Here is a 27,699-nt window from a genome sequence, read left to right as displayed (position 1 = left end):
CCTTCCAGTGTTAACTTGTTAAAAAGTCTGATGCCATTCTAATTCTAGACCCTTTGTTAGGATCTGGTTTGCCCAGCCTTCATCCCAGAAGCTTTTAGAATGGAGGTTTTTTCTCTAGTGTCCTGAGATTCCTTGATACTGTGAATCCTCCTCATTTACTGTGCTGGGCATTTTGCAAACTCTTGAATTAGAAATGCATAATCTTCAGTTCTAGGAAATTTTCCCATATTGTTTCCCCAAGTGTTTTTGTTTTATTTTCCAGATTTTCTTTTTCCAGCTTATTTCTAGTTTTCAATTTATGTGTTTATTTTGATGCTTTTATCTTACATTTCCAACAATTCTTTTTTACAGCAGCCCATTCTTATTCCAAGGATATAGTATGGGCTTTGGTCTTTGATCCCTCTGAATATGTTTACTGGAGTTAAAGTTATTGTATTTTTTTCTTGCTGTCCCTGCTGCTAATTCTAAGTCATTTATTTTTTTCTGTTGGTGTTTTTTTCTTTCTTTTTCGTGTCAAAGGTCCCTCACATCTACGTGCGCCTTAGTTCTTATTTAAAAGTGAAGCTCTTAAAATCTAAATCTAAAATACTGTTCGAAAAAAAATAAATAAATAAAATAAAATACTGTTCGAAAAATTTCCCCACAAATAAGCTTTACTGTTGCATAAATCAGTGGGCTGGCCACTTTGGGGGTTGGTGTGTGGAAATATTAGTAACTCTAAGGCTTATGTGGAGGCAACTCTAAGGCCTGGTTGTCAGCATCGGGGAGCAGGACAGGAAAGAGTCTCATCAGAGAGCATGAACAGTTTCATTTTTCCAGTTCAGCTTCTCACTTGTACCTCATCCAAACAGTAGCATTTTTCAGAAACATATAAGATGATACTTGTGACATGCAATAGAGTATGTCTGTTGGTACCTGCTAGTCCTGTGCCCTCCAGCCTACCGATGGCTGTGATGAATATTGCTAGGGCATGAGGCACCTGGGTGGCTCAGTCAGTTAAGCATCCAACTCTTGACTTCAGCTCGGGTCATGATCTCAGGGTCATGAGTTCAAGTCCCATATCAGGCTCCACACTGGGCATTAAGCCTCCTAAAGAGTCTCCTTCTTCCTCTGCCCCTCCCCTCTTCCCTGCTGGCTCTCTCTCTTTAAAAAAAAAAAAAATGCTAGAGGATCTGGTTCTCTACGTATTATTCCATAGTCATGGTCTTGAAAGTGGCCAAGTGGGGCCAAGATGCCATCTCTTTTTGGACCCCTCTCTCTGTACACAGTTCAGGAGTATCTCTCCCTCTCTTCCAGGAACCTGTGAACATCTGCAGAACATGGACAATGACTTATGAGTATAGAGTGAGAGAAAACAGAGTCCATTCTGTGCTCTCCTATTTATTAGCACCGCCACCAGCAAATTTTTTATCATTTCCAATCTCTGATGTCACTAACTTGTAACCCAGCCCAGTGGATCTCAATCAAGTATATCTAGTTTAGCCACTCCCTCCCCTGCAAGTGTAGGTGTGAAATTCTTTCTTATCACTACTCCATTAGATGTCTAGAGCCGCTCTTCCCTTTTCTTAAGATTATAGGTGTCCTGGTACATTATGAGGATGTAGGGAATCAGATGGGGACCAGGTGGGGTTTGCAGCATGGAGAGAAGTTACTCCTTAGCAGTCAGTGGGCAATGCAGCAGGGCTGGGGTGTCCCTGGTAGGTAGTCCCCCTTATTGGAACAAAGGAGGGGCCGGACCCCCTATTCTAGCTCACACTCCTCACAGAGGTCATTCCTCACTCCGTTCACTGGCTCTTTCCAAGTTAGGAGAATTTGTACCCTGCCTCAGTATCACATTCCCTTGATTCTAAGTTGCCATGAAAAGAAGCGGGAACTTCGAAACGAGCAATACACATTGATGAGCGTGTACTGTGAGCCTCTCGCTTCTTCAAACTTCCTCCATTTGAGGTTCATAGCTTCAAATGTTCCTCTTCTTCATTTCCCTTTGCCTGTTAATGCTTATCTCCCACCCACTACAGGCTGCAGACTGAAAGTCATCTCTCCTATGACCCCCAGGACTCAGTTGGGTGCCCCCTTCTGCCTTCCTGTGTCATCCTGTGCATGTCTTTCAAACTACTCACAATGGTCACACTGGTTGTGTAATATCTGTATAGCTTTGGACATTTTAAACGCTGAGAACACAAGAGCTGTACAAATCATACCCTTAGCTGTATCCCCCAGCACAGGAGATGCTCAATTAGTATTTATGAGGGGAAGAAAAAGTGTAAGGTAGAGGCAATGTGAGCAACTATTAACAGCAAGGAAGATGAAGGCTCTTACAAATAAGCCTTCCAGTGGATACGAAAAATTAAAAGTCTTTTTTAACAAAGAGGCCAAGCAGGTTCGCCTGCACCGATGCCTTGTTCCAGAATACCAAATAATGACAGGGGCCACGAACCTTCATGGAAACCTGCTCCAAACTGAGGGGGACCGAGTGTTCCACCCAACACTGGAAAACACATCACTTTGCCTCTTCTCCACAGAATGAAAAGAGTCTAATCATTTCTGAAACACATGAAACAAAGAAATAAAAGGTAAGGAAGGCAATTTTGGAAGCAGCATAATTTGTGTGTAAAAAAAAAAAAAAAAATCCCTGGGACCATTTAGTCCCTAACTGAGATTACTGGTAAGGCACAGAGCTCTCGTGTGCATGATCTTTAGCTGTAATTGTAATACTCTGTTGATAAAAATAGTTAAGCATTGTGAGAAATTAATCTGCCTGTGACCGTAGTGCATTTAAGATGATTAGAGTTACCGGAGAGCCTTAGGCAGGGAATCGGGGGCTCTCTGCTATTGCCGGCTCTAAGCAGCATCAATTCAAGGAGGATTTCACTGTTTTGTTCTAGGAGTAGTTGCTGAAAGAGAGGTGAGATAGGGAGCCATCCCAAGGGGATTTTGTGGATCTGAAAGCCTGTTGCTCGGGGGCGGACAGTAAATTGCTGACTCTGGCTGGCAGAAGGGTCATTAATAATCCTTCCTGGAATCCCATAAAGAGAATGGTCTTCTATTCTAGGGAAATATTCTAATACCAAAGCTCGCAATTACTGTGCTGTCACGGTGTGCCAGGTGCTGTGCTAGGTCTGACTTCACATCACAGCTTTCACGACAGAGCCAAGAGAGCTGAGTAGCTGGATTCTAATCCTGAGCCTACCATTACTCTGCTGCCTCTCAACTTTTCCAGTGGATGAAGGAACAGAAAACGGGTGGAGTAATCTTCCAAGCGTTGCTAAGGCAAACCTCAGAGATGCAGGAAACAATAGGCACAAAAAGACTAGACAGGGAGAAAAGAAAGGAACCCAGAGTCAGGCTGGGATACTGGTGCAGGATAGAACTCGGCAAGAGTCACTGGGGCATTTTCTCAAAGACCTGCAGGAGACTGTTGTGTCTGTGGGAGAGCAGCACGGATTCAAAGCCTCCTGAGTGCTGGGCAGCCCCCCAGTGCCCTGGGGACGGGCTCTACTGACAGTCCGGAGGCAGCAGAGACGTGGCAGTGTGAGCAGGGCATTTCTACGCGGGCTATACCCCCATGAGAACAGGAGTCCTGACTCTATTAGCCAGGAAGTGGTCCTGGGACACAGGCTACTCTAGGCATTCCAACTATTAAGGGTTTGAATACAGGAAAGCAGAAGTCTTCACCATCACTGATGGGCAAGCACCGATCCAGGTGCTTCTCACAGAGCCCGCTCGGGAGCTGCGTCAAAATGTACGTCTGCCTGTGTCTGCCTCCAGAGCATCATGGGCTCTGTCTCATTTGCTACCTCCCACATCTAGCTCTGGCTCTCTCATGAGCAAACTCTCATCTGGAACCCTGTGTGGGGGAGGTTCTGGAAATGCACTCTGGCTTCTCTTCTTTGCTCCAGGATGGGTGTCCTAAGGAGGAGGTGGTGATGTCCAGTTGAGGATAACCCTGGAACTTCCTATGACATTGTTACCCTGTCATCCTATTTGCTGCCCCCCCACTCCCACTTTTTCCGTATCATCACGATGAGGGGGTGGGATAGGAGACCTTTTTACCTGCTAAAGTTTTGGTATAGTGTGAGGCTAAAGTCCATTCCAGATGACTTCGTGAAAGTTCATCAAGTTAAGTGGCTCTCTCAGTTTATCGCCCTGCCTCCATGAAAACTGCCAAATTCTTGATAACTATCAATGAGAAGAAATGAAAATACTCCCCAAAAGTTAGCAACCAGGCCCTTCATGGAGACACATGTGCTTGCCATCTTCATTGTCCACAGTGAGGTTACTAAGAGCAGTTAAAGGGCGTGTGTCTACCTGGTCTGGGGAAGGGTGCCACGTTTGCCACAAGATTATTTCATGAGCACTGGTGTGGTCATACCGACCAGACACCGCTGAATGGTGGCCATGGTTGCCTGGGGAGCTGCATGGGGTGGATTGTAAGCATCCCTAGGAAGGAGTACCAGGATTCATGAGTGATGCCTGACATGAGGTCAGGAAGGGCATCATGCATGATATAGATTTGCCCTCTACCCAAGTGCTGCCACCAAGCTGTTGTAGTTGGCTGTCTGCATGGAGGTGCTTATGTGATAGATCTCTGTACATGAAGATAAGCTGCAAGCAACAAAAACCAAACTCAAAGTGACTTAAGCAAAATCAGCAAATTAAAGGAAGTTCATTGTTTGGTTGGTTAGGATTGGTGGAAATTCATTGTCTCATAACTAATACATCTAGAGCTACCTCTGGCTTCAGGTACAGTTGGATCCAGGGCTCAGTTGAACTCACTAGGGTTCTCAGTCTCTTGTTTTCCTTGTCTTTGTGTCAGCCCTGTTCTCAAGCACACCCTCTTCACACAATGCCCCCAGCTTGGCAAACTCAATGGAAAGAAGCTTCCTTTTTCCTGAAAGTTCCCAAAGTCCTAGGGGTTGACTCTCACTGGCAAAGCTGGGATCGGTGCCCATCACTATGGAAGAAGAAGGAAGGATGTGTTTCTGCATCCATGGGGTAGAGGGCAAATTCTATACAAACCACACAGATTAAAATTGAAGACAGGACAGCTCCTTAAACAAAATGGTGTGGGTGTGGAGGGAAGTGGGAGGCCTCTTCCAGCCATAATAGGGGACATACATGCCCAGCTGACAAAAGCAGCAGCTGTTATTCCAGACCAGCTGGGGTTAGAATCAGTCTGGGCCATCTCTGAATCATCTCAGGCTAGTTGCTAACTTCTTTGGACCTCTAGTTACTCATTTGTCTAATAAGTAGGTTGGATTCAATGGTTCACTTCACTATCCCAGCTCTAAACCTGTACAAACCTACTCATAATCCACAAACAAATGGACTGTACTGGGAGCAGGGTCCATTGGCAACAGTCTCAATAAGTGGATCGCCTGCTTGTTTCAGGCCTAAATGTGCTGTAAAGTAACAAAAAGCAGCTGGAAAAAAATCTCCCAGCGCTGTAGTCAGGGCCTCCGAAAAATGAGGAATCAGATTTGAAGAGACACAGCCCCCAGAAGTGACCGTGGCCTTTGCCACAGCACAGTCATCCTGTTGGATCTTCAATGGAAGATTCCTTATGCCTGCAGTTCTCTTGGAAGCGGGGCCTCCGCCAAACTCATCTGGTATGCTGTGCTCCAGGTAGAAGTAATTATGTTTACGAGGCATTATTCACGTCTGGTCTACCTGAGGGCCACCCCAAATAACGCTTCTCTAGCTATTAAAGGCTTTATCAGGCACGCAGTCTCTTGGAGTTTCCTTCAGGGGAAAAGAAAAAGATTCCTCTTGAAGTTTACCACCTCCCGGGGCAATTTGCTGCCCATTTCAGGGCCATGTTAAGTGGTTGGCACCTGAAAAAAGGGCCGCCTTTTTCTTTTAAGTGCAGCCGGAAAATGGGAGTCATAAGTGAAAGTAGGGAACCGGGAGAAGTATTTCCATGCAGCCAAGGTAGCTTTCTTGTTTTGTTGTTAACTGGCAAACCTCAACATGCTGAAGCAATGTTTTGTCAAATTTCTCAAATGCTGAGTGTGGCACTGGCCCAAATGAATGTAGATGTTATTTTAGTGCTGGGAGAGATTTATTTTAATGTACAGTCGTAGCCACTACAAAGGCCTCTTTTAATCTACTGGGGGCTCTGTTCCTTACTCTTTTACTTTGCCACCCCCCTCCTCATCGTAAGGTCCTGGAGCACCCTGTGAAATCGCAAAATATCCCCCCCCCATTCCTTCTTCATCTCCTAAGGCAGTGACATAAGTGCTGACAATAATGATAATTAAGATGCTTTGTGCAAGAAAAAGCAGTGTACAAGGCTCCGTTCCTTTTCACAGCCTGCCTGGAATTCAAAGACAGTGCACCAGCGGCAGAGCTGACTTGCCCAGAGCAGAAATGCCCCAAGACCAGCTTTTCCTTATCTAGGACCTGGTTCTCTAAGCACAGAAAAGGCGCTGTCCCTCCACTGCTCGCCTCTGAGATGGGAAATCCATCAGTGGAGCAGAGCCTCAGATACCAATATCTTGCACCTTGATTGAGGCCAAAATAAACGAGAAGGGAAACACAGAGGAAGCCATGGCCACATGTGAGGTTTGGCACAGCCAAATCTATGCTTTCAAGGCAAGATGAGAGAGGAGAGCTACAGAGAAAATGGTCTTGGGGCTTGGGGTGAGGGAGAGAAAAGGAGGAATAATCACCAGCCCCAGTGGCGGAAGGGAAACTGAAACCCATCGGTGCATCACCTCCTTTTAACAATGATTTGTAATATCCCCTTTATGATCCCAAAAGGAGATACATAGTGAATAGAACCTGTTTCCCTGTAGGCTGCTAAATAGACAAAAATTAAAGAATGCTCCAACTCTAGTATCAAGACAGGAAAGAAGACTAGTTTCTGGTAACGATAATATAGATTTTAGTGCATAGATGTTTGGGCACAATTACAAGAAAAGACAGAATGAAGTAGCCAGAAGCTTGTATGGAATCTCTGTGAACACACTGGCTGCTGAATGGACATCTCAGCCCCAAACCATGCCTCACTGGTGATGGGGGTCTCTGAAATAGTAACGTTACGCACAAAACAAAATACACTCGTCTCTCTTTTTCACAGGACTGTGGTTCTATTTCTAGAAAATTCCATGTGGAAGACATACTTTGTATTTAGATGTAAGACAGGATCCAGTTCAAGGCCCAGATATGGATCATGCTTTCCAAGTACATCAATCACAGCAGAGCACTTGAAAGCACTGGGGGACTGTACCACGAACTATGAGCCTTCCAGTTATTGTGACAAATTACAAACTTCCAAAACAGCCCCCTAGGGGGTGATGCAGTCCTGTTGAGAACCACAAGGAAATGGGCAACAGGTTTCTGGGTCAGGCGTGGGGGGTCCTATCCTGGGTCCACCAAGTCCTAACAGCTGTGAGTCCCTGATTAAATCATTTACCTGCCTGCATCTTATCTTTATTTTTTTTTTTTTTAAAGTTTTTTTTTTAATTTTTTTTTAATTTTTATTTATTTATGACAGTCACAGAGAGAGAAGGAGAGAGAGGCAGAGACACAGGCAGATGGAGAAGCAGGCTCCATGCACCGGGAGCCCGACGTGGGATTCGATCCCGGGTCTCCAGGATCGCGCCCTGGGCCAAAGGCAGGCGCCAAACCGCTGCGCCACCCAGGGATCCCTGCATCTTATCTTTAAAATGGATAGAACATTCCCTCCCTTATGAGATTGCTGGAAAAGTTACGAGGGATAATATCTTATACACACTAGTGGGGTTTTAAGTCATTTTAGGCAATTCTCTCTGGTTCATTCATTTTAGAGATTTGTTTCCTACCTTGAAATCAGAAAGATCTGAGTTCAAATCCTAGGTCCCCCAGGGTGCCTCTCGGCTTTCAGATTGGAAATTTCTAGTATGAATACTCCAGCTTGGTTACTTAGAGATGTCCATGCCCTCAGCTATAAAACAGAGGTGATAAGGACAGTATGTACCTGTGAGGATTTTATCAAATCTTCAGATGTTATAGACTCTCAGCAGAGTTGAGAATATTCTAGGTAGTTGTGACTATACCAGGTCCAACTTGCTTATTCTAACAGTAAAGACAAAACATTACATGGTGGTTTGAAGCTCAGTGTCCCTGTAGGTAACAGAGTATACAAAGAATCTAGGCCAGCAAATGGGATGAATTCAGGGCCTCTGCTGCAGGGAGTAGTGAGCGATGGCAGTGTGTCAGTCTTGGAAAAACTGTGTGGAGACTGAGCTATAGGGAAAGATAACAGGACAGGTACTGTATTAAATACTGCACGTGTTGAACTAGCTGTTACTGTATGTGTGTATATATGTGACATTTACTGAACAGTCCCCATGTTCCTGGCACTGTGCTAGGTTCATGACGTTCATGAGTTCATTTAAGTCTTCGTTCAATCCTATAAAGGGTGCACAACTGGGCAGCCCTGGTGGCTCAGTGGTTTGGCACCGCCTTCAGCCCAGGGCGTAATCCTGAAGACCCAGGATCGAATCCCACATCAGGCTCCCTGCGTGGGGCCTGCTTCTCCCTCTGCCTGTGTCTCTGCCTCTCTCTCTCTCTCTCTCTCTCTGTGTGTGTGTGTGTGTCTCATGAATAAATAAATAAAATATATTTTTAAAAATAAATAAATAAATAAAGGGTGCACAACTTCTGTCCCATTGTCCTGTTGAGGAACTGGAACTGGACCGGGACAGTGCCCTGCCTGTATAGGAGACAGGCAGGATTCAGACCCAAGTTCATCTGTTATTTCCCAATCTGGATGCAAGTATAAGGAAACAGACACAGATGGCAGCTAAGGAAGCATCAGAACTCTGGAGCCTCATCACATTGCTGAAGCTTCTCCCCTATAGAAGGAGGACTCAGGAATTAGCCCACCCCCAATACAGACAGATGGGAGGGGGCCGGGGCCATGAGGCAGCGCTGAGGTCCCAGCACAAGGTAGGCCAGTGGCCTGCACAGAGGGGAGGTTAGAGGCTCTGTCTATTACAGCAGGGCCCTCAGAAGACCCTATTCTCCCAAAGCAGACCTGTTCTGTGAAGGGAACATCCATAATCCTTCCATTGGAAGACTTTTATCCAGATCAAAAGGTCCAGTTTCCACTGAGCCAGGGAGGTAGGTAGAGATGAAGCTGCTGTGCCCCTTGCTTCCCTTGTGTGTGGGGAAAGCTGCTGGGAAGTTCAGGGTGGCTGCAACACCTCCCCATGCCACCAATACAGGTGCAGAACTCTGTGAGAGGGGCCAGGCTCCATCCTGGGTGGGCTTGGGGAAAAGCCACTCCTGAGGTCCCCGGCTTCTGTTGTTTGCGCTCTTTTTTTTTTTTTAATTTTTATTTATTTATTTATGATAGAGAGAGAGAGAGAGGCAGAGACATAGGCAGAGGGAGAAGCAGGCTCCATGCACCGGGAGCCCGACGTGGGATTCGATCCCGGGTCTCCAGGATCGCGCCCTGGGCCAAAGGCAGGTGCTAAACTGCTGCGCCACCCAGGGGTCCCTGTTTGCGCTCTTGAGTGAACAAGGAATCGGCTGTGAATTTCAGCCGGACCTTTCAGATGGGTCAGCCTTGCAGCTTTATCTGGAGGGATGCCTCAGTTCCCCCGCAGGAGGGTTTCTAGTGGATCTCCTCTCTCCCCGCCCTCCCCCAGGGCTCACCTGAGGCTGAAGGGTGGGGGACACACTTCCTCGTGGCATCATGGAGGCATTTGCTCTCAGGTCCTCTGTCATCTTGGCCTGGGCACAGGTCAGTGATACTGCCCCGCCTCATCCCATCCCCCGGAGTTGGGCAGCTCCCTGGGCCCAGTGGAGACCAGCCCACAGGGAGCCTCATCCTGGGTTCTCTGTGGCCTCTGCCCAGACCTCCCGTTTCCAGCAGCAGCAGGAGGGCTGGAGGAGACCCAGCTCCTGTGTCCTCCACTTACCAGGTCAACTCAGGAGAGGAGTGTGTGCGGAGGGGAGCGCTTGCCTCTGCTGGGAGAGCCCCCTGGGCTTTAGGACCAGGGCAGGGGAAAGGAAGGAAAAGATCAGCAGGGACATCACGGTTCAGGTCTTTCCTTCAGGTCACCGGCTGGGACCTTGGATTCTCTTCCCTTTCCAGTCAGGTCATCTTTCCTAAGAGGTCTGTTTAAGGGGGCTGGGGGCAGGGAGGAAAGGAGAGGCGCGGGCCCAGGCATTTCCCCTAGTAGGCCCTCCTGCCCTGAGATTCCCTGAGGGCCTCCAGTTTTGACAGTCAAAATCTAGAATTTTCTCCTTTGTTCTCTGAGTTCCTCCATCCCTCCCCTGAGGCCGGAAGCCTGGAATGCTTTAGCTGAGGGAATGAGAAGAGCCAGGGGGTGCCAGGAAACTGGGAAGAATGTTGGTAACAACTGTGTTTCAAACTGTTATCCCTCAAAGAAAGCATGAAAAGCAACTGATTAACTGCCTAGTGTCTGGAATATAGTATATTTGCTTGTTCATTCATTCATTCATTCAGTTTTGACTGAAAAAAATACTGGGTACTAATGGAACCTTTGTGGAATGGATAAGGTCTGTGTTGAGGGAAGGTGGGCGAGGCGGCCTGGCTCACCATGGAGGGGAGGCCTCCGTAGTCAGAGAGGGCTTGGGTGTGGGCCCTGCTGAGAAAGATTTGCACTTCCCTCCCAAGTCAAAAAAGGAGGTGCCTGCCCCCACCCCCAGCCCCTCCAGCCCACCCTTGCCAGTACAGGGATCTGACCAGGACAGCCTATTCTGAAAGCCTGTTCGGGAGCCCAGATGACAGACTCAGGTGGATCCAGACACGTGTTTGGGAGCAATCCCTTAATGACGGAAGATGGCTTTTCCATCCTCAACATCCCCCTGATTAGCTTATGGAACAAAACTGGTATCCTTCACTGTAAGGCTGTTTTCCAAATATTCCAAGATCCTGACATTCCAAGAGGTTGGAGGGGAAACAGTGCTCTGTTACTCCAGAATGCCGTCTGCCTTCTCACTCTCTGCTCCCCTCCTGCTCATAATCACCTTGCGTGCAGCTGTTCTGCAAGCATATCTGCCTTGGGCCAGGTCTGATATAGCCAGACACATCTGCCACCCAGGTGTCTGAACATGGAATCGGTCCCTACGTGGCCAGAGGGAGCCGCTTTCCCAGGCTACCTTGCTGCATGAGCATGCTCCTAAGTATGGGGTCTTCCTTTGACTTTCCATTTATTGTCCTTCTCATGTCAGATGACCTCTGACACTGGATACCGAGTGAGAAGGATGGTCTTATTGACCCACCATGAAGAGGGCAGTTGTGCTTGTGATGCTCTATCCCCAGAATAATCACCAGTTTTTGTTTGAACCTCCTCATTGAGTGCCAGTCGCTGTCTCATAAAGACTAGGCAAGTTCGGCCTCTTCGCTTGCACTGGCAACACAGGTGGTCTCCTGGAGTTCTAGGATGCAGCTTGAGATGTGGCAGGTGGCCTAAAGTGCTCTCTCCACCCTCCCTCTTCACCTGGTCCCTAGGTCCTCATAAATTTCTACTCATCCTTGGGTCCTGACTCTTTATTGAATACCTCACTAACTGTCCCCTGCAGAGCAAGCAATGTGTTTTCAGACTTGTCTTAAAGTAATGAGCCAATCCCCTAAACTAATTGGTCATTAATATCTGGAAAAGACAGAACCAATTTGAATATGTTGATAATTGGTGCAAATATTCTGGATTGTTTAAATAGAGAATGATGTGTGACTTAACTTGAGACCTCCAGTCTGTATTTTATCTGCAAAATAGAAAAGCAACCCCACGAGGGCATGTTCGAACTCACAGTTGAGAAAACCTCTTTGACTTTGTTCTGTGAGATGAAAACAAAGGTGAAGATCACTTCCTGATAGGGAGACCTTAGGCCTATAACTTAAGTCTCTGATCATCAGGCTTCTTATATATAAAGAGTGTGGCTAGGAGTACTGCCCACCTGGCACAGTATTTGGAGGATTGGCTCATGGTATCTTAAACTCTTAGGGCATACCTGGCACACAGTAGGAGGCTTGATAAATACTATGAATTATTGATATTATTAACGTTACTATTACTATGTGATATAATTCCTATGATCCAATTTATAAAATAATTCCCATCATGGAATATATTGTACATAATTCCAAGACATGTCTAGCGAGCAGGGAACCATGTTTCATGAAATAATTCACATGCAAACAAAATTGCAGCATGTTGAAATTTACTAAGCTAAAATGACAGAGCCCTGAGGTTGAGGGATAGGTGGTATCTGGCAAAGTGTAGAGGAGATTAATGTACCAATGGAAAGGCTCAGATCCCGGGCTTCACTTGGTCAGGAGCGCCTAGCAGCAAGAGCACACCTCTCTGCTCCATCCCTGGTGCCCCTTGCTCAGTGCAATTCCATCATCCCTCATCTCCCCACACAAACCATGCAGCCCCACCTTTTCCTACAGATATTTGCAAGATTTGTTCTCATCTCACACCTGTGCCTCACTGAAAACCTTTCCAAGGCCCTCAGTTTCCCTCAGGACAATATGCAAGCCACCTGAATAGCAAAATAGAGAGAAAACTGTCTAGGAACAGCTGACATCAGCATCAGCACCACATCCAACTGTCCAGTCATTTATTCCACATGTATTCACAAATGCCTGCCTGTGCTGGGCACTTTTTCTAGATTCAGGGAATGCAGGTGTAAACATTCTCTGCCCCTCAAAGGGCTTACCCCTAGTCAGGTGGGAATGAATCATAATAAATAATAATAATATAATTTAATGCCAAGTATTGTTAAGTGCTTTGAAGAAGCATTTCTTGTTGACAAGAAAACCATTAGAAAATTCTGTAGACCAAGCAAGGTCAGGATTGTTCCCTCCTGCCGTGAAGGAGAACACCACCCTGCCAGGGTCTAAGTATTTCCTAGAAAGGGAGGGTCAGTAGATATTGCTAGGGTTCTGGGGTCTGGTGGGTCTCTCCGTGTGGGGATCTGGGGATCGGACTACTTTAAGAATAGTGGACCTCTCAAGTCTTGGTTTGATAAATGAGCACTTTCCATATTGGCCTGAATAGTCTGTTGTTCAGAAAAAAATTGCTTTGGGAGAAGATTCTCAAGTAAATCATGAGGTATTTTTACTTGTTTACAGCCTTGTATTTCTGGGCAAGAATTTTCTGGAACAAATAGCAAAGTCACAAAGGTCATGTTGATGGAGGCAGCCTGGGTTCCCAGTCCTGATACTTTGTTAGGGGACACAAGCTACCTCAGTGCTCTCTACTCAGCTTGCAACAGAGGTCACCCCAGGTCATTGCCCGGGCTGGGGCGTGTGACCCTCAGTATAGGGTTGCCAGATTTAGCAAATCAGAAGTATTTTATCTGGCAACACTACGGGAGTGCTGTGAATTTTTCAATGAATTGTCTGCATATGAAATCTAGATTTCTCAGCTTCTCTTGCAAGCATCAGAATAACTTGTAGCATCCAAACTGTGTTCCCACAAGGCGTCAGCTGAGCTGAGCTGCTCCCTTTATGTCACTCCCTGCAGTTCCCACCCAGCCCTGGAAAGATCTGAGGTGAGGAGCTCTGGAATTGACTCAGGCTCCCTCGAATGAGCTGGGTGCTCTTGCAAAAGTCCCCTTCCTTCTCTGTGCCCTGGAACATGAGCTAAAGAATCAGAGGAGCTGGATGCATCCCTCCAGCCCTGTGAGCCACCCACGTGGATATTTTAGTGCTGCTTTGCATTAAGTATAGTCACAAACATCCAACTCAGAGGTGTTTGGCAACTAAATGTGACCATTCTATTATGGGTTTTGAAATGTTTGGAAATCTGACCCCTGATTTTGTTAAAATCTCTTTGGTAACTGTTATTAGGTGGTGACCTAATAAGAAATTATTAACTGGGGAGCTATAATTTGGAAGCTTATAATTTTCTTAATGGACATTGATTTGTGTAACCCTGATTAAAATACAATGAAGCCTGAGGCTTAAATGTTTTATTCCAAAAGGTTGAAAAGATGGGAATTGACTCTAGAAATGTATTGGCTGAAAAACTTTATTGAAATAATATTATTTGAAGAGGTTTGTGAGCATAAAACGATGTGACAAAAAATACTTGATGCCAGCTCCCATGGCCTCAGAAAGCTGAGGGAATATAGGGTTCTTTAGATGAAGTCTGGAAAAATGCTTCCAGATTACCTCAGGAGTGAAAAGAAAATTATTATTCCATCCCACGGCCCCGCTAATTCTTTTCAGCGTTGATTCTGTCAAGTAATTAGAATCCAAATGGAGGAAACATTCATAATTGTCACTTATTACACTCTACCAGAGGTGACTGCTCCCGAGAAGTTCTGGCAGGACAAAACCAAAGCGATTACCGGAGAAATATGCGGGCCAATGATCAGGCCTTCCTACACACGTTCCCAGAAGCCAGTCGCAGACTGGGTGGGGATGGTGGCAGATTAAAATAGGCCTCCACAGCTAGGAGTCTTCAAGGAAAATCTTTTGCTATCGAGTTGTCAATCAAGTGATGAGTCCTGTTTCCACTCCCTCTCTCTTACCACAGACATCCATCGTGTAGCTCTTCATTACTTAAAAGCATGTATAAGACAGTCTACTCTCCCCCACCATGTACCACAAGGAATACTTCAGAAGTGAAATATGCACTCAGTGGGGGGGGGGTGTATATTTAAAACACCTCCTCCCCTTTTATCATTGTATTTCTTCACTTGGCATAGGCTAAGATACAAGGTGTGTCGGCTGCTGTGAGGATGTCCCCCCACCCCCAATATTTGAAATAATACCATACCTTAGAGATTAATGTTCAGGCTTTACCAAGATTATAATAAACGAATATTGCTTTGATCTAAATATTTTTCAAACAGTTGTTGCTGATCGCTCTCTCTCCCTTATAATCTTTTAAGAAAGCCTTTGGACTTGCCAGTCTGACACTCAGGGGGACATGAGTGCAGCTGCCTTTCCTTCCCCCTCATCGCGAGGATACTCTGTTCTCAGTTTCACCCAAATTAGTCCCAGGATTTCACTTGTCTTTTTTGTCCAACATTCCATCATGCAATTCATTAAAATCTTCACATGAAATATTTAACAGATGAGTTATGTCATAATTCACATTACGGTTTTAAATTGTTATTCATGTGGTAAGTCATTTATCCTGGACATTAGCAGACCTCTGGAATGGGCTTGTATTTGATGTAAGGAAGGTTAGAATTCTTTTCCTCAACACCCCAGAACAGTGGCCTTATTCCAAACCCCTAGTTGATCATGAAATATTCCCCGAAAAGTGACATTCAGATTCATTGTTAGTTCAACTTGCAATTAACTATGTTGAAAACAAACAGAGGAAAACATTTAAACAAATGTGGCCTGGCTCACAGCTATTCCAGTTGACCGTTAATTAAGGCAAGTTGGAATCCAAATGTGCCAGGCCTTGTTACTATCACCGCTAGCGATCATTGCCATTGTACACAAAGGAATGAAAATTCAGGGGCTCTGTCAAAGGGGGGATGAGGACAGGATGGGAGATATTAAGCCAGCTGAGTAAAAATAGCCAGTACCCTGCTTGAGAAATATGACCAGTAGTAGCTCATTTTCTGGATGAGGTAACAAACGTATGGCCAGCTTTTATTTGTAGAATTTAGGTTGTCAGAAATCTTGTCCCAATCTTAAGTCATGAAATACGTGGGATATTCTTAGCAGATATTTTATTTATCAACTCATTAGAGTTTTATTTTCTCTTATAAAGATGCAGGGTTTGTTTTGTTTTGTTTTGTTTTGTTTTACCATATCCCAACCCGTGGATTGGAATCTATTAGAAAATGCTCCTGTTTGTGGGCCACCCTGACTGAAGGTCACTCTGGAACCTTTCTCTGCCCAAGCACCAGGCTGAAATAATGGTCACCTGCTCCCAGCAGTGACCAGTCAAATGAGAAGCTTTGATAGTACCCTGGCTGACGAGCACCTGGAGCTGATGGTGCCAGTTTCAGAACAGTAACCCTCTTGGATTCTGTATGCAGACCTGTCTAGCCTTGTCTCGAGTGTGCATAAATGATCACAATTCCAGAAGAGGCATGTGGTAGTGTTTGAACAGTGGGGCACAGCATTCCTTAATCCCGAGGGGGAAGACTCCATTCTAAAAGCTTGCTCAACTGAAAGAGAATGATCACTTTCTGTATGTTGCTTCATCTTGCCAGTGCTCATATAGTCTCTATCCCTCTTCTTTGGTATCATAATTTAGTTAGGCGTTTATCCACCAATATTACACCATAGACATTGCTAGCAGTGAACAGTGTGGATTCATCATGGATGAAATTTTTGTTCAGTCTCAATATCCTGGCAGGAAAGATTGTATATGGTATTGAACAGCAAGAATAAAGGATAAAAACTCTATGAACAAATCATAGCAGGAATGTTGACAACACCATCAAGCCTTTAGAGTGTTCTAATGCACACCATTGTACTTTGTGCCATTTTTCCCCAGCCCACTAAAGTTCTGCTCAGAAGCTAAAGCTAGTATGACTCTCTTTGCAGGGACAGAGAGGTGAAGTAATACATCCTTTGCACACATCCTTAGCCATCTTAGAAACAGGATTCACATCCAGTTTTCTTGGTAAAAATTTTCCTGGTTATAATTTATTGGTGGTGGCTAGATTGTTTTTCTGTCTCCTGGATGAGCTCTCAAAGCGTATGTGAATATATTGTATGACTGGAGGATTGGGCAAATGGAAGTAAGGGTGTTTGTGTGAGCTTGCGTGCCAGGCATGGTGAACACCATTTTACAAACCGGATTTGTGCTCCTAGGGGTATGTTGCAAGTTGAGGCCAAGCCCACAGAAAATTATTTCTAAATGAATACAATATGAAAAAGTTATTTTATTTCTAATTTTACATGTAACATTGTTCTTTGGTGAGTCTCGGATTACACTTGAATGCATGTCTATTAACCTGATATGAGATGCATGCATGATTTCATCTTGAATGCATTTGAATATAATAGCACTGGAAATGTAATTTGTATTCTCAAATTTTATAAAGCAAAATAAATAAATCTTGGGGGTGGTAGCCACATTGAGCATATTGCATTGATTTCTTTGGGTTTCTCTCAAACTAATTACCAACTTCCCTTTGCAAATCCAGGTCTTCTCACATTGGCAGTTCTATCTGATCTAAATCCCCTGTACCTAAGTCATCCTTATTTTTTGCACCTCCAGGGAGTGGGTAGTGTGGACAGGTCTGTGGAGAACTTTACCATTGATCCTTAAAGAATGCCAATACTCAGTTCTTCTCTGTGATTGTTCCTGTTATCACTGATCTCTGTCCAATAGGACCCTCTGTGATAATAGGAATGTTCTAGATCTGCATGATCCAGTACAGTGGCCACTAGCACCATGTGGCTATTGAACACTTAAAATGTGGCTAGTACAACTATGGAACTGAATTATTAATTTTATTCTATTTTAATTTAAATAGCCACACATAGCTGGTGGCCACTAACTTGAACAGGACAGAACTATAGCATTTGCGGTCAGCTGTTCATCCCAATTCAAGCACAGTAGTCATTGACATCCTGCTGGACGTTAATGGCTGGATGTTAGGTGGATGATGCTCTGTGCTCACCTACATCCACTCTGGGAATCCTGAAGTGCTATCCTCTTTTCAGCAATTTGATTGCTCTCTTCAGGTTCCCATGCCGGGCTGTCATGACTTCATCTCAGTAGACCCACCACCTAGCACATCCTGGGTTTCTGATAAACATGGAGGAAGAAAAGGAGGGGGGAGTAGGTTGTAAGGAAGTTAGAAAGTTGGGGAAAGAAGAAGCCTGGAACCTATTTCATTGAAGGTATGTGGTCTGCTCTGCTGAGCTGAAAATCTGTACTGAGGCCTTCCTTGAGTACTGAGGAGAGTTACAGGAACGGTAACCTGAACAATTCAAACCCAAAGTGATGTCAGTGCTCCAGATGCCTGAATATTTTCTGTGAGAGGCTCTGGGGCACTTGGGGATGGCAGTTCTCGTAACGAGGATTTTGTTGTTTTGCTGGTTTTCCAAAGACCATCCCAGTATCTCAGGGTCACTGTCCTGGAGGCTCACACAATACCAGCACTTTGGGAAGGATACATTTTTCTGGGTCTGTTCCACTCCTGGAAGGGGAGTGAGATGCTATTATGGAAAGGGGGGCTCTTCTTCTCTCCTCTCCATAAAAGCCCCCAGTAGGAGTCTGAGAGCATTTGTAATCAGATGGAAGTGAAGAGCACCATGAACTCCAGGAGAAATATGTTGATGATTTTCTGGACTGTCTAAAAAATTTTAAACCCCAGGAATGGTGTTTTTATTTTCTGCATTCTCTTTGGGACTTGGGTTTCACTAAAGCATTTTCTGTCCTTGTTTTCCTTATTAAATTAGCAAGATTGACTTGAATCAGAATATACTGGTATGGCTTAAAATGTTGTTGAAAGAACAAAACAGACAGGCATGACAAATATCTCAGGTTCCATTTGGGAATATGTAGGAGGTGGGGGAAGAGAAAGGGACTTGGTGAAGTAATAATAATGACTTTTTTCTGATAAAAGTTGAAAAAAGAAAAAAAAAACATGTGAAACAAAAATAAAGGAAAATAGTGAAAGGAATCTGTGGAAGCTCATATTTGTTTTCTTGGCCAGAGGATGCTCCTGAAGCATTTTTGTTTGTTTTTTTGGGGGGGGAGGCAGTTTTTATTCTGATTTTTTTTTTCCGGTGTGTTTTTCCCACTTTAAATCATTTTCATGCTCAAGAAATCATTAGCCAAATGTACCAAGTGGCTGTGGCTGCTTAACTCCTCTCATTCTGGTCTCCACTGTCTGGGCCCTTTGCCTTCTTCTTCTTCAAGGCTTCCATCGTGGATCTTCTACAATATAGATCTGAGGTCCTGCCATTTCTCTACTGAACCCGAAATGGCTCCTCAGACCCAATAGCAAGTGTCCACAAACTTTTTCAGTAAAGGGCCAAATAATAAGTATTTTAGGCTATGTGGGCACCTTCAGCCTCTGTTGCAATGATTCAGTATCCCAAGGGCCTACAGGATACTCTTCAGAAGACACGATGGTCTTTTAAAAAGCTGCATCATTTCGCCTGTGCTATTTCTGGACTTGGATTACCTTCTTTCCTCTGTTCTTACTTTTCCTGCCAGTGGGGTCCTTGGGTATAATCTTACACAAAGCTTCTGCCAAGCCAAAGCCACTCCATCCTCTGTGCTCCACAGTCCTCTCTGAAGCCTCTGACATTGAGTTTACCATGTGGCTACTCCCCAGCTAGACATCATGGGAGTGTGTTCTCATTCCCCTCAGTACTCAATGGAGAGCTTGACATAGGGAAGGCCACTGAACCAATGGTCATGAAGTTGACTTCCCAATGAGCTTGTGATCCTCCTCATCACAGAGAAGTATGTTAGCTTGTAGGTGAAAATGCTACAAACTCAGATGTGCTACGGAGACCCAGGGGCCAGGGTTGCTGGGAGGGGCGGAGGGGTGGGAGGGGCTGCCTGCAAAAACACAGCCAGGGCAAAACCAAGCAGACGAGGCAGTCAGGACTGTCAGGAAGCCCTGTGGCATCAACCTCACAGCCCATATGGGGGTGAGTGAGGAGCGAGGAAAGCCGTGTCTAGTTTAGGGCATCAGGAGCAGGGAGGGGACGCAGCCTGCTGGAGGGGGATCAGAGAGAAGCAGCCCGCATGATTAATGGGACAGAGGGGCTGACTCAGGAGGAAAGATTAAAGCGCTCTGAGGAGCTGGGGTACAAGCTGAAAGGGGCAGATGATAGCAGGCTTCAGGAATGTGAGATGGATAAACACCCAGGAGGGAGCAGCAAGCTTCATTAGGGAGGTAAAAATTGGGGGGTGGGAGTTCTCCATCAAAGAATGGAAGGGGTTCTCAGAAAGGGCATGGGCTGCTGATGGGGAACTCAGGTAATGATAGGTGGGCCAGGGGCAACTCTGGGCTGTTGGAAGAAGAAACACCGTGGAAAGGCCACTGTGGGGTGACGCTTTCAGGAAACCCTCTGCTTTATCCTTTAGCACCTGGAAGCCTGCCATGGCTGTTGACCATGTCCCTCAGAAGTGCCCTTAGAGTTACTCTGACTGCCACCCTGGGAAGAACTGGCTGGGGAACAATGTAGGGGGGAAGCTGCACAGAGAAAATACACAAAAGACGAGAGACAAGCTCATTTCCACCCTCCTCCTAGATACCAATGAGTGGATGTCACAACAACTTGAGGCCCTCTGTCCTGAAGTCAGCTTTTTGCCATCCCTCCCTGTCTTTGGTAGAACCAGAGATATTCATTCCAAGCCACTTCTTGAGGGAAGGCTCTCACCTCTGCCGGCTGGGGGATCTGAGCAAAACCCAGCCTACACCCTGGTCTGTTGCTTCCCCCATTGGCTCATCCCCAACAAGGATACAGCCTGTCAGTTGTTTTGGAAGATAAGAAGTATTTGAATCCATAGCAAACAGCCTTCAGCCTCCAAAATCAGGTTCCTTCAGGTAATCTCTGAAATTTTCTCCAGGGCTAGGAAGAGCAGCTTGTGTCATAGTCTGACAAAGAGGGCCATGTTGTGGCAGGGCCTCGACAGCCAGTTAACCAGGGCCTTTGGAACAGCCATGCTCAACCCTGGCTGCGCATTAGATTCACTGGGGGCTATTTTTCAACTCCCTGTGCCTAGACACCACTCCCAGAAGTTCTGATTTAAATGGTCTAGGTGTGGAGGGGGAAGGCAACCAGGCATCAGTACTTTTTCTTAAAGTTCCCCAGGTGGCTCTTATATGTGGAGAGTTGGCCCTGAAAAACTTCTATTTGGGGGTGATTATAGTTCATGTTTATGTTACTCCTCTTTCTCTAGAACTACTGACTGTAATATGACCTGAAAGTTTTCTTAAAAGCAAGCATTTACCGATGGGCCGTCTGTGTGCTCAGCATCTTGCTGGGGGCAGGGATCCAGTGAGGAGGAAGAACAGGTGCCTGCCCTTGGAGAGCTTATGATCTGGAGGATGGAGGACACTTTGAGCAAAGCAGGACGAATCCAGAGTGCTGAAATGGTGCATTTCAGAGACTTCCAATCCTGCATATGGCAGCCAGGCTTAGGTCTAGCCCTATCCTAGGGTTTGACATGCTGAGTCCAAAGGTAGAAGATGAGTCCCTCCCAGTGTACATACCCCAGTCAACCTTGAATCTCAGGGCTTGCTTCAATAATTCTTCTAGGAAGGAGGAATGCACTTGACAGTTTTAAGAGTAACAGCCTCTAGGAATCTTCCACTTCCTGAAGTCAGCATGGCAATGATTACCTGAGTGGGGGATCAAACATGGCGACATGCAAGATCTTAAGAGTCTTGAGTGAACTTTTTTTTTTCATAATTGTGTATTTCCTTTGGTGGGAATTATTATTTCAGTTGAAGTTACTTTAGGTATTTAAGTAAAAGAAAAAGTGTGGAAAGATAGCTAACAATACTGGTGGTGTGCAGATGTGGCCAAAATTGGTGAGGTTGTGTGCAACGGACTGAGGTTTGCAAAACTGCCCTGGGATAAATGGCGTCCCGTGTGGGGTCCAGGGTTTCCAGCCCAGAATCTCACTCTGTCTTTCCAGACTCCTCTAACATCTTCTCACCATGTGATGAGCTTTTTGCTCTGCCTTGAGCACTTTCCGAAATGGTTTCAAGCATTACATCATTTTGGCTTCACAGAGAGAAACAGCATGAGCTTGTTCGTGTCCTCGTTCTAAGGTTCCACCAAATGCTACGTCCCAAAATTTCAAGTCACTTTCTTAACTTCTTCTTTCTGTATGTTTTCGTCACTAGAGGAACTGTTGCTGGAGGGATCCTTTCATGGCCAAACAGAACTGCATAATTCCCTCAAAGTTCCTGGGGAGGGAAAATCATCATCATTGAGATGTGGATACTGGGGGCCAGTTTAACTAAGTCACATCATAGTAAAGTGACTCACTTCCAAACACCAGCCTCATGACAAGTGCTTTCCAAATGTTATATCTCAAAAACACATGCATGGTATACATTTTAGACATGCAAGTTCATACGGTAATAACTGTAACAAGAACTCTGAAGATGCAGTGGTTTTCTAAATTTGCTGTCTTTTCTTCATTCCTGTTTTTAGCCTGGGTTGGGGAGGGGAGTGACCACAAGTGTATGAGTTTTAGAAACACAGGTCACATGGCTCCAAAGAGTCACCTGCACTGTGCTCACTTTGCTCTATGTCAAAAGTTCTGTGAGTATAATTAACCTTGAGAATTCCTTACCTGAAAGATAAAATGTCGTGGTTGTAGACTTCACTGTAAGTTTAGTTTTTAAGCGTTCTTATCTGATATGCTTGCATCAGCTTCTTGCCGTGACAGATGATTTTCAATGATAATCTTAAATAATTGTGTGAAGGAATCTCTAATGCCTTGTTTTATTTATAATTTGTCCCAGCTGTAGGCATTCAGATGAAACTTGAATTTTTCCAGAGGAAGTTCTGGACTGCCAGCAGACAGGTAAGTTATAATCAGTGTATTGAAGCATTAGCGGCACTGTTATTATACAGGTGTTCACATTTGGGTACCCGGAGCCTAAAAGTGCCAGATTTCCGATGAATGTTTGTAAAATGAACTGCTGGCTGCTCAGATTACCTTTCATTTCACTGCAAAATAAAAGGTTGTCAGCATGTTAGACGCCACATGCTGGGAAAGCAGGCAATTTGCTCCTATAAACAGTTTTAATTGTGAAATCAAGAGAATGACCTTCCAAAGGAGAAGTTTTTCTTTTACCTGTTGGGGACTTTTGTGATTTTCCATAGTGACTTTTCTCTAATCTCGTGATGTCTGGTTGTTGATTTGTGAATTTCTTTATTTCACTTTAGAAGGCCTTTGCATAACTAGATCTGACTAAGCATGCATCTACCCTCTTTGACCAGAGGATTTTTCTGCCTTGGAGAATTTGGGAGCCTTCTTGCCTTGTACTGTGTTCTCTGTACTGAGCAGTCTTAGTGGTATTTGTTTAGTAATTTGTTAGAAATGGCAATTTTGCTCAATTCGAATTGTTGGAATGGTATTTCTTAAATAAATGCTTAAATTAACACATTAGGAAACTATAGACTAAGAAAACAGAGGTTTTTTTTTTTTTAAAAAAAAAGCCATTAGGATCTATTAATTTAAAATTAAGTAACAGCACAGTTATACTTTTTATTACTCAAAGACTTGAGATCTTAAAAAGATATCAATATTGAATGTCAATGTAAATTAAAATAGACAACATAAATTAAAATGAAAAAGAACCAGTTACCTCCCAATAAATTGTCTTTTATATTACTTTTTGGAACTGGTGTTGATCCTGGGGAAGGCAGACAAGACACATCTTGGAGCATTCCCTTTGGTTGAAATTTGGTATTTGCATAAAAGGCAAGGACTTCTTAAAGCTTGTCCTTGAATAATTAAGTGGCAATCATAGCAGATGCTGGAATGTCCAAGTAACGCATTTCCCCTTGCTTTCACCTGACCCCACAGTGTGCCTCTCTGGATGGCAAATGCTCCATCAGCTGTGATGATGAGGTAAGACAGCTCCCTGGCCCTATTTCTGCCCTGGTCAAGGGGACCTGACAGGGGGTGCCTTCTCACAGAGGGAGTGCCACTGTAAATACAGCCTTGTCTGACAGATTGCTCCTGACCGAGCTGCAAAAACCCAAGGAAATTTGCCTCTTTCTTTCTTTCTTTCTTTCTTTCTTTCTTTCTTTCTTTCTTTCTTTCTTTCTTTCTTTCTCTCTCTCTCTTTCCCTCCCTTCCTTCCTCCCTTCCTTCCTTCCTTCCTTCCTTCCTTCCTTCCTTCCTTCCTTCCCTAATCAGCTAGTTTCTGAGAGCTGGAAAAATGTGCTTTAAATGTCCCACATAAGGTGGCTCAGTCAGTTAGGCATCTGACTCTTGATTTTTGGCTCAAGTCATGATCTCAGGATCAGTGGGGAGTCTATTTGAGATTCTCTCTCTCCCTCAGTCCTCCCCCTCCACTTACCTGCTCCCCTCCACCCACATTCTCTCTCTCTGTCTCTATCTCAAAATAAATAAATAAATCATGCCATGGACAGCACTATTGGAATTTTGGTATTTTATAAGAAATAATACAAATTACTGCCCTTTGAAGTTCACATTATAGTTCTCAAAGCTTTTATCTCTTCTCATCCTGGTAACAACCCAATGAAATGGATAGGAATGCTCATACTGTTTGGCAGAGAAGGAAATGGAAAATGAGAGAAATTGAATGACTTGCTTAATTTCATGTAATAAATGCGCTAAAAATCTGAGGAGTTGAAAATCCAGAATTATTCATTCTGGTGTAATGCTCTCTCTCAGAACTCTACTCTTTCCCTCCCTTCCTTTTTATCTCTCTCCCACTCTGTCACTCTTTTGGGAAGAGGAATTTGAATCCCACACATGAGCAATAGAAGAAAAAACTGTACCACTGTCCTAAGTCTACCCATCGGATTTATGTTTTCACAGTATTCAATCTCATACATCCTCTGCCCCTCAATTCAGAGCAAGCAGGTGTGCAGGGGCCTTTCATGGTGGCTCAGGTAGCCTTTCTTTCTCTGCATTAGTTAAAACATTAGTCAATACATGAATTGGAACTTATAAATAATCATGTTTATTGTCCTTCTGGTTACCACAGGGATTTGAGAAATCCCAACCAAATTTAGTTTCAACATAGAAAGCATAAATTAGAGGGGTGCCTGGGTTGCTTAGTTGGTTAAGTGGCCAACTCTTGATTTTTGGCTCAGGTCTTGATCTCAGGGTCCTGGGTTGGAGCCCAGCACTGGGCCCCGCACTCACCAGGGAGTCTGGTTGAGATTCTCTCTCTCTCTCTCTCTCTCTCTGCCCCTCTCCCCACTCATGTGCGTGCTTTCTCTCTCTAAAATAAATCTTTAAAAAAAGAAAGAATAAATGAGAAATATATTTCAAAAAAAGTAGGCAAAAACAAGGAGAGAAATATAAAAGGGAGTCCAGGATGAAGTTAAAACACAAGATGCTCAGTCCGTAAAGATCGTAATTTTTGTATGAGTCACTATCCAAAGAATAAAAACCAATGAGCTTTTTAGCAGAAGCCCAATTTTCTCAGACCACCAGATTAAAAATAATTTTCCCTTAGAAAAGAGCATGTTATGATCATTAACCTTTTCAGTAAGTTTGAGAATGCCATTCATAAAACAGCCAAGCAGCCTCAAACCTCTCTACTTTTGAGACATTGATTACATATTGGAGTACTCAGCTGAAGACCACACAGCCCAATGATAATACTGATTAATCAGTGTCATGAAGCCCTGTGTTAAGCCCTCACTTGTATAATAGGTACAACTACTAATCCCAATTTACACCAAGAGATCTAAGGATAGTTCATTGGTTAGTTGGGTTAGTGTGGATGGTTGGTTGGCTGGTGGGATGGATGATGTTTTTGGATAGTTGATTGGTTGATTGGCTACTAGGTGGTTGCATGGATAAACAGATGAATAGCTGGTTAAACAAGTTGATGAATAAAACCAGAAGCAGTAACTTTCCTATATCCATACTGCCTCTGTACATCCTCACATATAAAAGGAAGTGGAAATGGGTGCCACTTAGAAACAACCAGTATATATTTGTTGTTCAATGAATATTTTTACAGGTGATATGTAGCATGGTGGTTAAAGGACCAGAATATGAAGTTAGAATAACTAGCTTCAAATTGTGACTCTGACAGCCATATGACCTTGAGCAAGTTTCTGAACATCTCTGTGGGGTTAAGAATATCTGCCTCACAGGATAATGGTGAGGAATGAATGAGATAATATATTTAAAAATGCATGGCACAGCTCCTGGCAAACAGGTCAGCTATAAGCCAAAAATGTCTGCAGACTTTTTCTTCCCTCAGAGTTAGTGGTCTGAATCTCAGACAGCAATGGCATATGCACTCTGGGCACATCTGCAGTCTCCCCCAGGTATAGCAAGCACAAAATGCATGCTCTCCTTACTGCCGAATGATCTTCAGTGATCACTGGGATAAGCCCCCATACAAATGTCACAGAAAAGTTTACAGGCTTGGAAAATTAAGCATTGAGTTTGCTATATTTTCTGAGCTTGATCTGATGCTCAAATGTTCTCCTTTTGCCCTGTGAAATGATTGTTCATTTCCCATTTCAACTCTAAGTTTGGCTTCAGGCAACTGGTTGACATAGTTTAAAATGAAAATGCGAGTCCTGGGCAGCCCGGGTGGCTCAGCGGTTTAGCGCCACCTTCAGCCCAGGGTGTGATCCTGGGGACCCGGGATGGAGTCCCATGTCAGGCTCCCTGCATGGAGCCTGCTTCTCCCTCTGTCTGTGTCTCTGCCTCTCTCTCTGTTTCTCATGAATAAATAAATAAAATCTTAAAAAAAAAAAAAAGGAAATGCCAGTCCTGTCTTCCCAACCAAGCCCCTTCCCACCCTTTCAGCACACCCTTTCTGTGTGTCATTTTCTTTTCATGACTTTTAATTAAGCCTTTGAGACCGTGTCCCACCTTCTCCCCCAACTGCCCTCCAGTGATCAGGGCCCCATTAAAAACAGCTGTGAAGGCTCATTAAGTTCACATGCTCTGGCTTCTCCTCTGTGCTGAAGACCTGGCCCAACTCCCTCAGACTTATAAGACATGCTTTGCGTTGGACCCATTCCAGCCCCTCTGTGTCCCCCATCAGTGGATTCCCTGGGCCCTGGCTGGAGTGCCCTGGGCTGCTGGGTGGAGTCAGTATGGCCAGATGTCTTCCCATCTTGAAGAGTATACATCTCGGGTTGGCCCAGGCAGTGCCTGAGCTATGTGACTTGGGGGGGCCTGGCAGTGGGCCTGATTGAAGGCTTTTAAGGAACTCCGTTCTGTCCAGTCAACTTCAGAGCTCCAGAGGCAACACTTAAGACACTTATTCCCTCAAAGCATGTTTACTGAGCCCTTATGTGCCTGCTAGCTGCTGACCCCTGGGGATTTGAAACGAAGTAGAGTCAGAAATGGCTCCTTTCCTACTGGAACGAACCAGTTGGCTGGGGAGATAAGCGTATGTGGTTATCAGCTGTGATAAGTGCTGTGAATTAAACAATTAAACAAACACAGGACAGTCAGGAAGGCTTCCCTAGGGAGGCAACTTGGAAGTCAACTGAAGAGGGAGAAGGAGATGACATTGAAGACAGTACTTGAAGCATGAGAAGAGCTTCTCTCACAGAGAACACTTACATGTGAGGCACTGAGGTTGGTGGCCACGGTCACTGCATCTACGGACACATGGTTGGCATTCAGATGGAAGTGGAGAAGGAAAGCCGTGCCCACAGCACTATTGTCTCTCACTCTCATTTCCTTCTCCTGCTCACCTTCCCAACAGCCAGCATCTCCTGATGAGAGCACCACAATTTTGCAAAGAGCAGAAGATGAGGAAGTTCTCTTCTCTGGGGGCATTTGGAGGAGCTGTTTGAGGGCAATGAATGTATCTAAAACTTCATATTCAATTGCAGCTGCCGCCCTCACTTGTTCCAAAGGAATCGAGATTAATAATCATGACTAGACTTTGTCTATTTGTTTTAAGATTTTATTTATTTATCTACGAGAGACATAGAGAAGCAGAGACATAGGCAGAGGGAGAAGCAGGCTTCCTGCAGGGAGCCTGATGTGGGGAGCCTGATGCGGAGAGCCTGATGTGGGACTCGATCCCGGGACCCCAGGACCACAATCTGAGCCAGAGGCAGACGCTTAA

The 27,699-nt window shown here is 44.7% G+C and overlaps 1 protein-coding gene across 1 annotated transcript in view; it reads left to right on the top strand.

Annotated features, from left to right (window-relative positions):
- Nucleotides 1-27,699, top strand: part of CACNA2D3 (calcium voltage-gated channel auxiliary subunit alpha2delta 3) — an 842,189-nt gene that overhangs the window by 728,814 nt on the left and 85,676 nt on the right. Inside the window, exons 28-29 of the mRNA XM_055342619.1 lie at nt 22,402-22,463; nt 23,472-23,516. Of these exons, the coding sequence (XP_055198594.1) occupies nt 22,402-22,463; nt 23,472-23,516 (107 nt within the window). The remainder of the gene's footprint in view (nt 1-22,401; nt 22,464-23,471; nt 23,517-27,699) is intronic.

The sequence above is a fragment of the Nyctereutes procyonoides genome, unplaced genomic scaffold, assembly GCF_905146905.1.
Source record: "Nyctereutes procyonoides isolate TBG_1078 unplaced genomic scaffold, NYPRO_anot_genome, whole genome shotgun sequence".
In the NCBI taxonomy this organism is placed as follows: Eukaryota; Metazoa; Chordata; class Mammalia; order Carnivora; family Canidae; genus Nyctereutes; species Nyctereutes procyonoides.
This window is presented reverse-complemented; position numbering and strand designations above follow the sequence as displayed.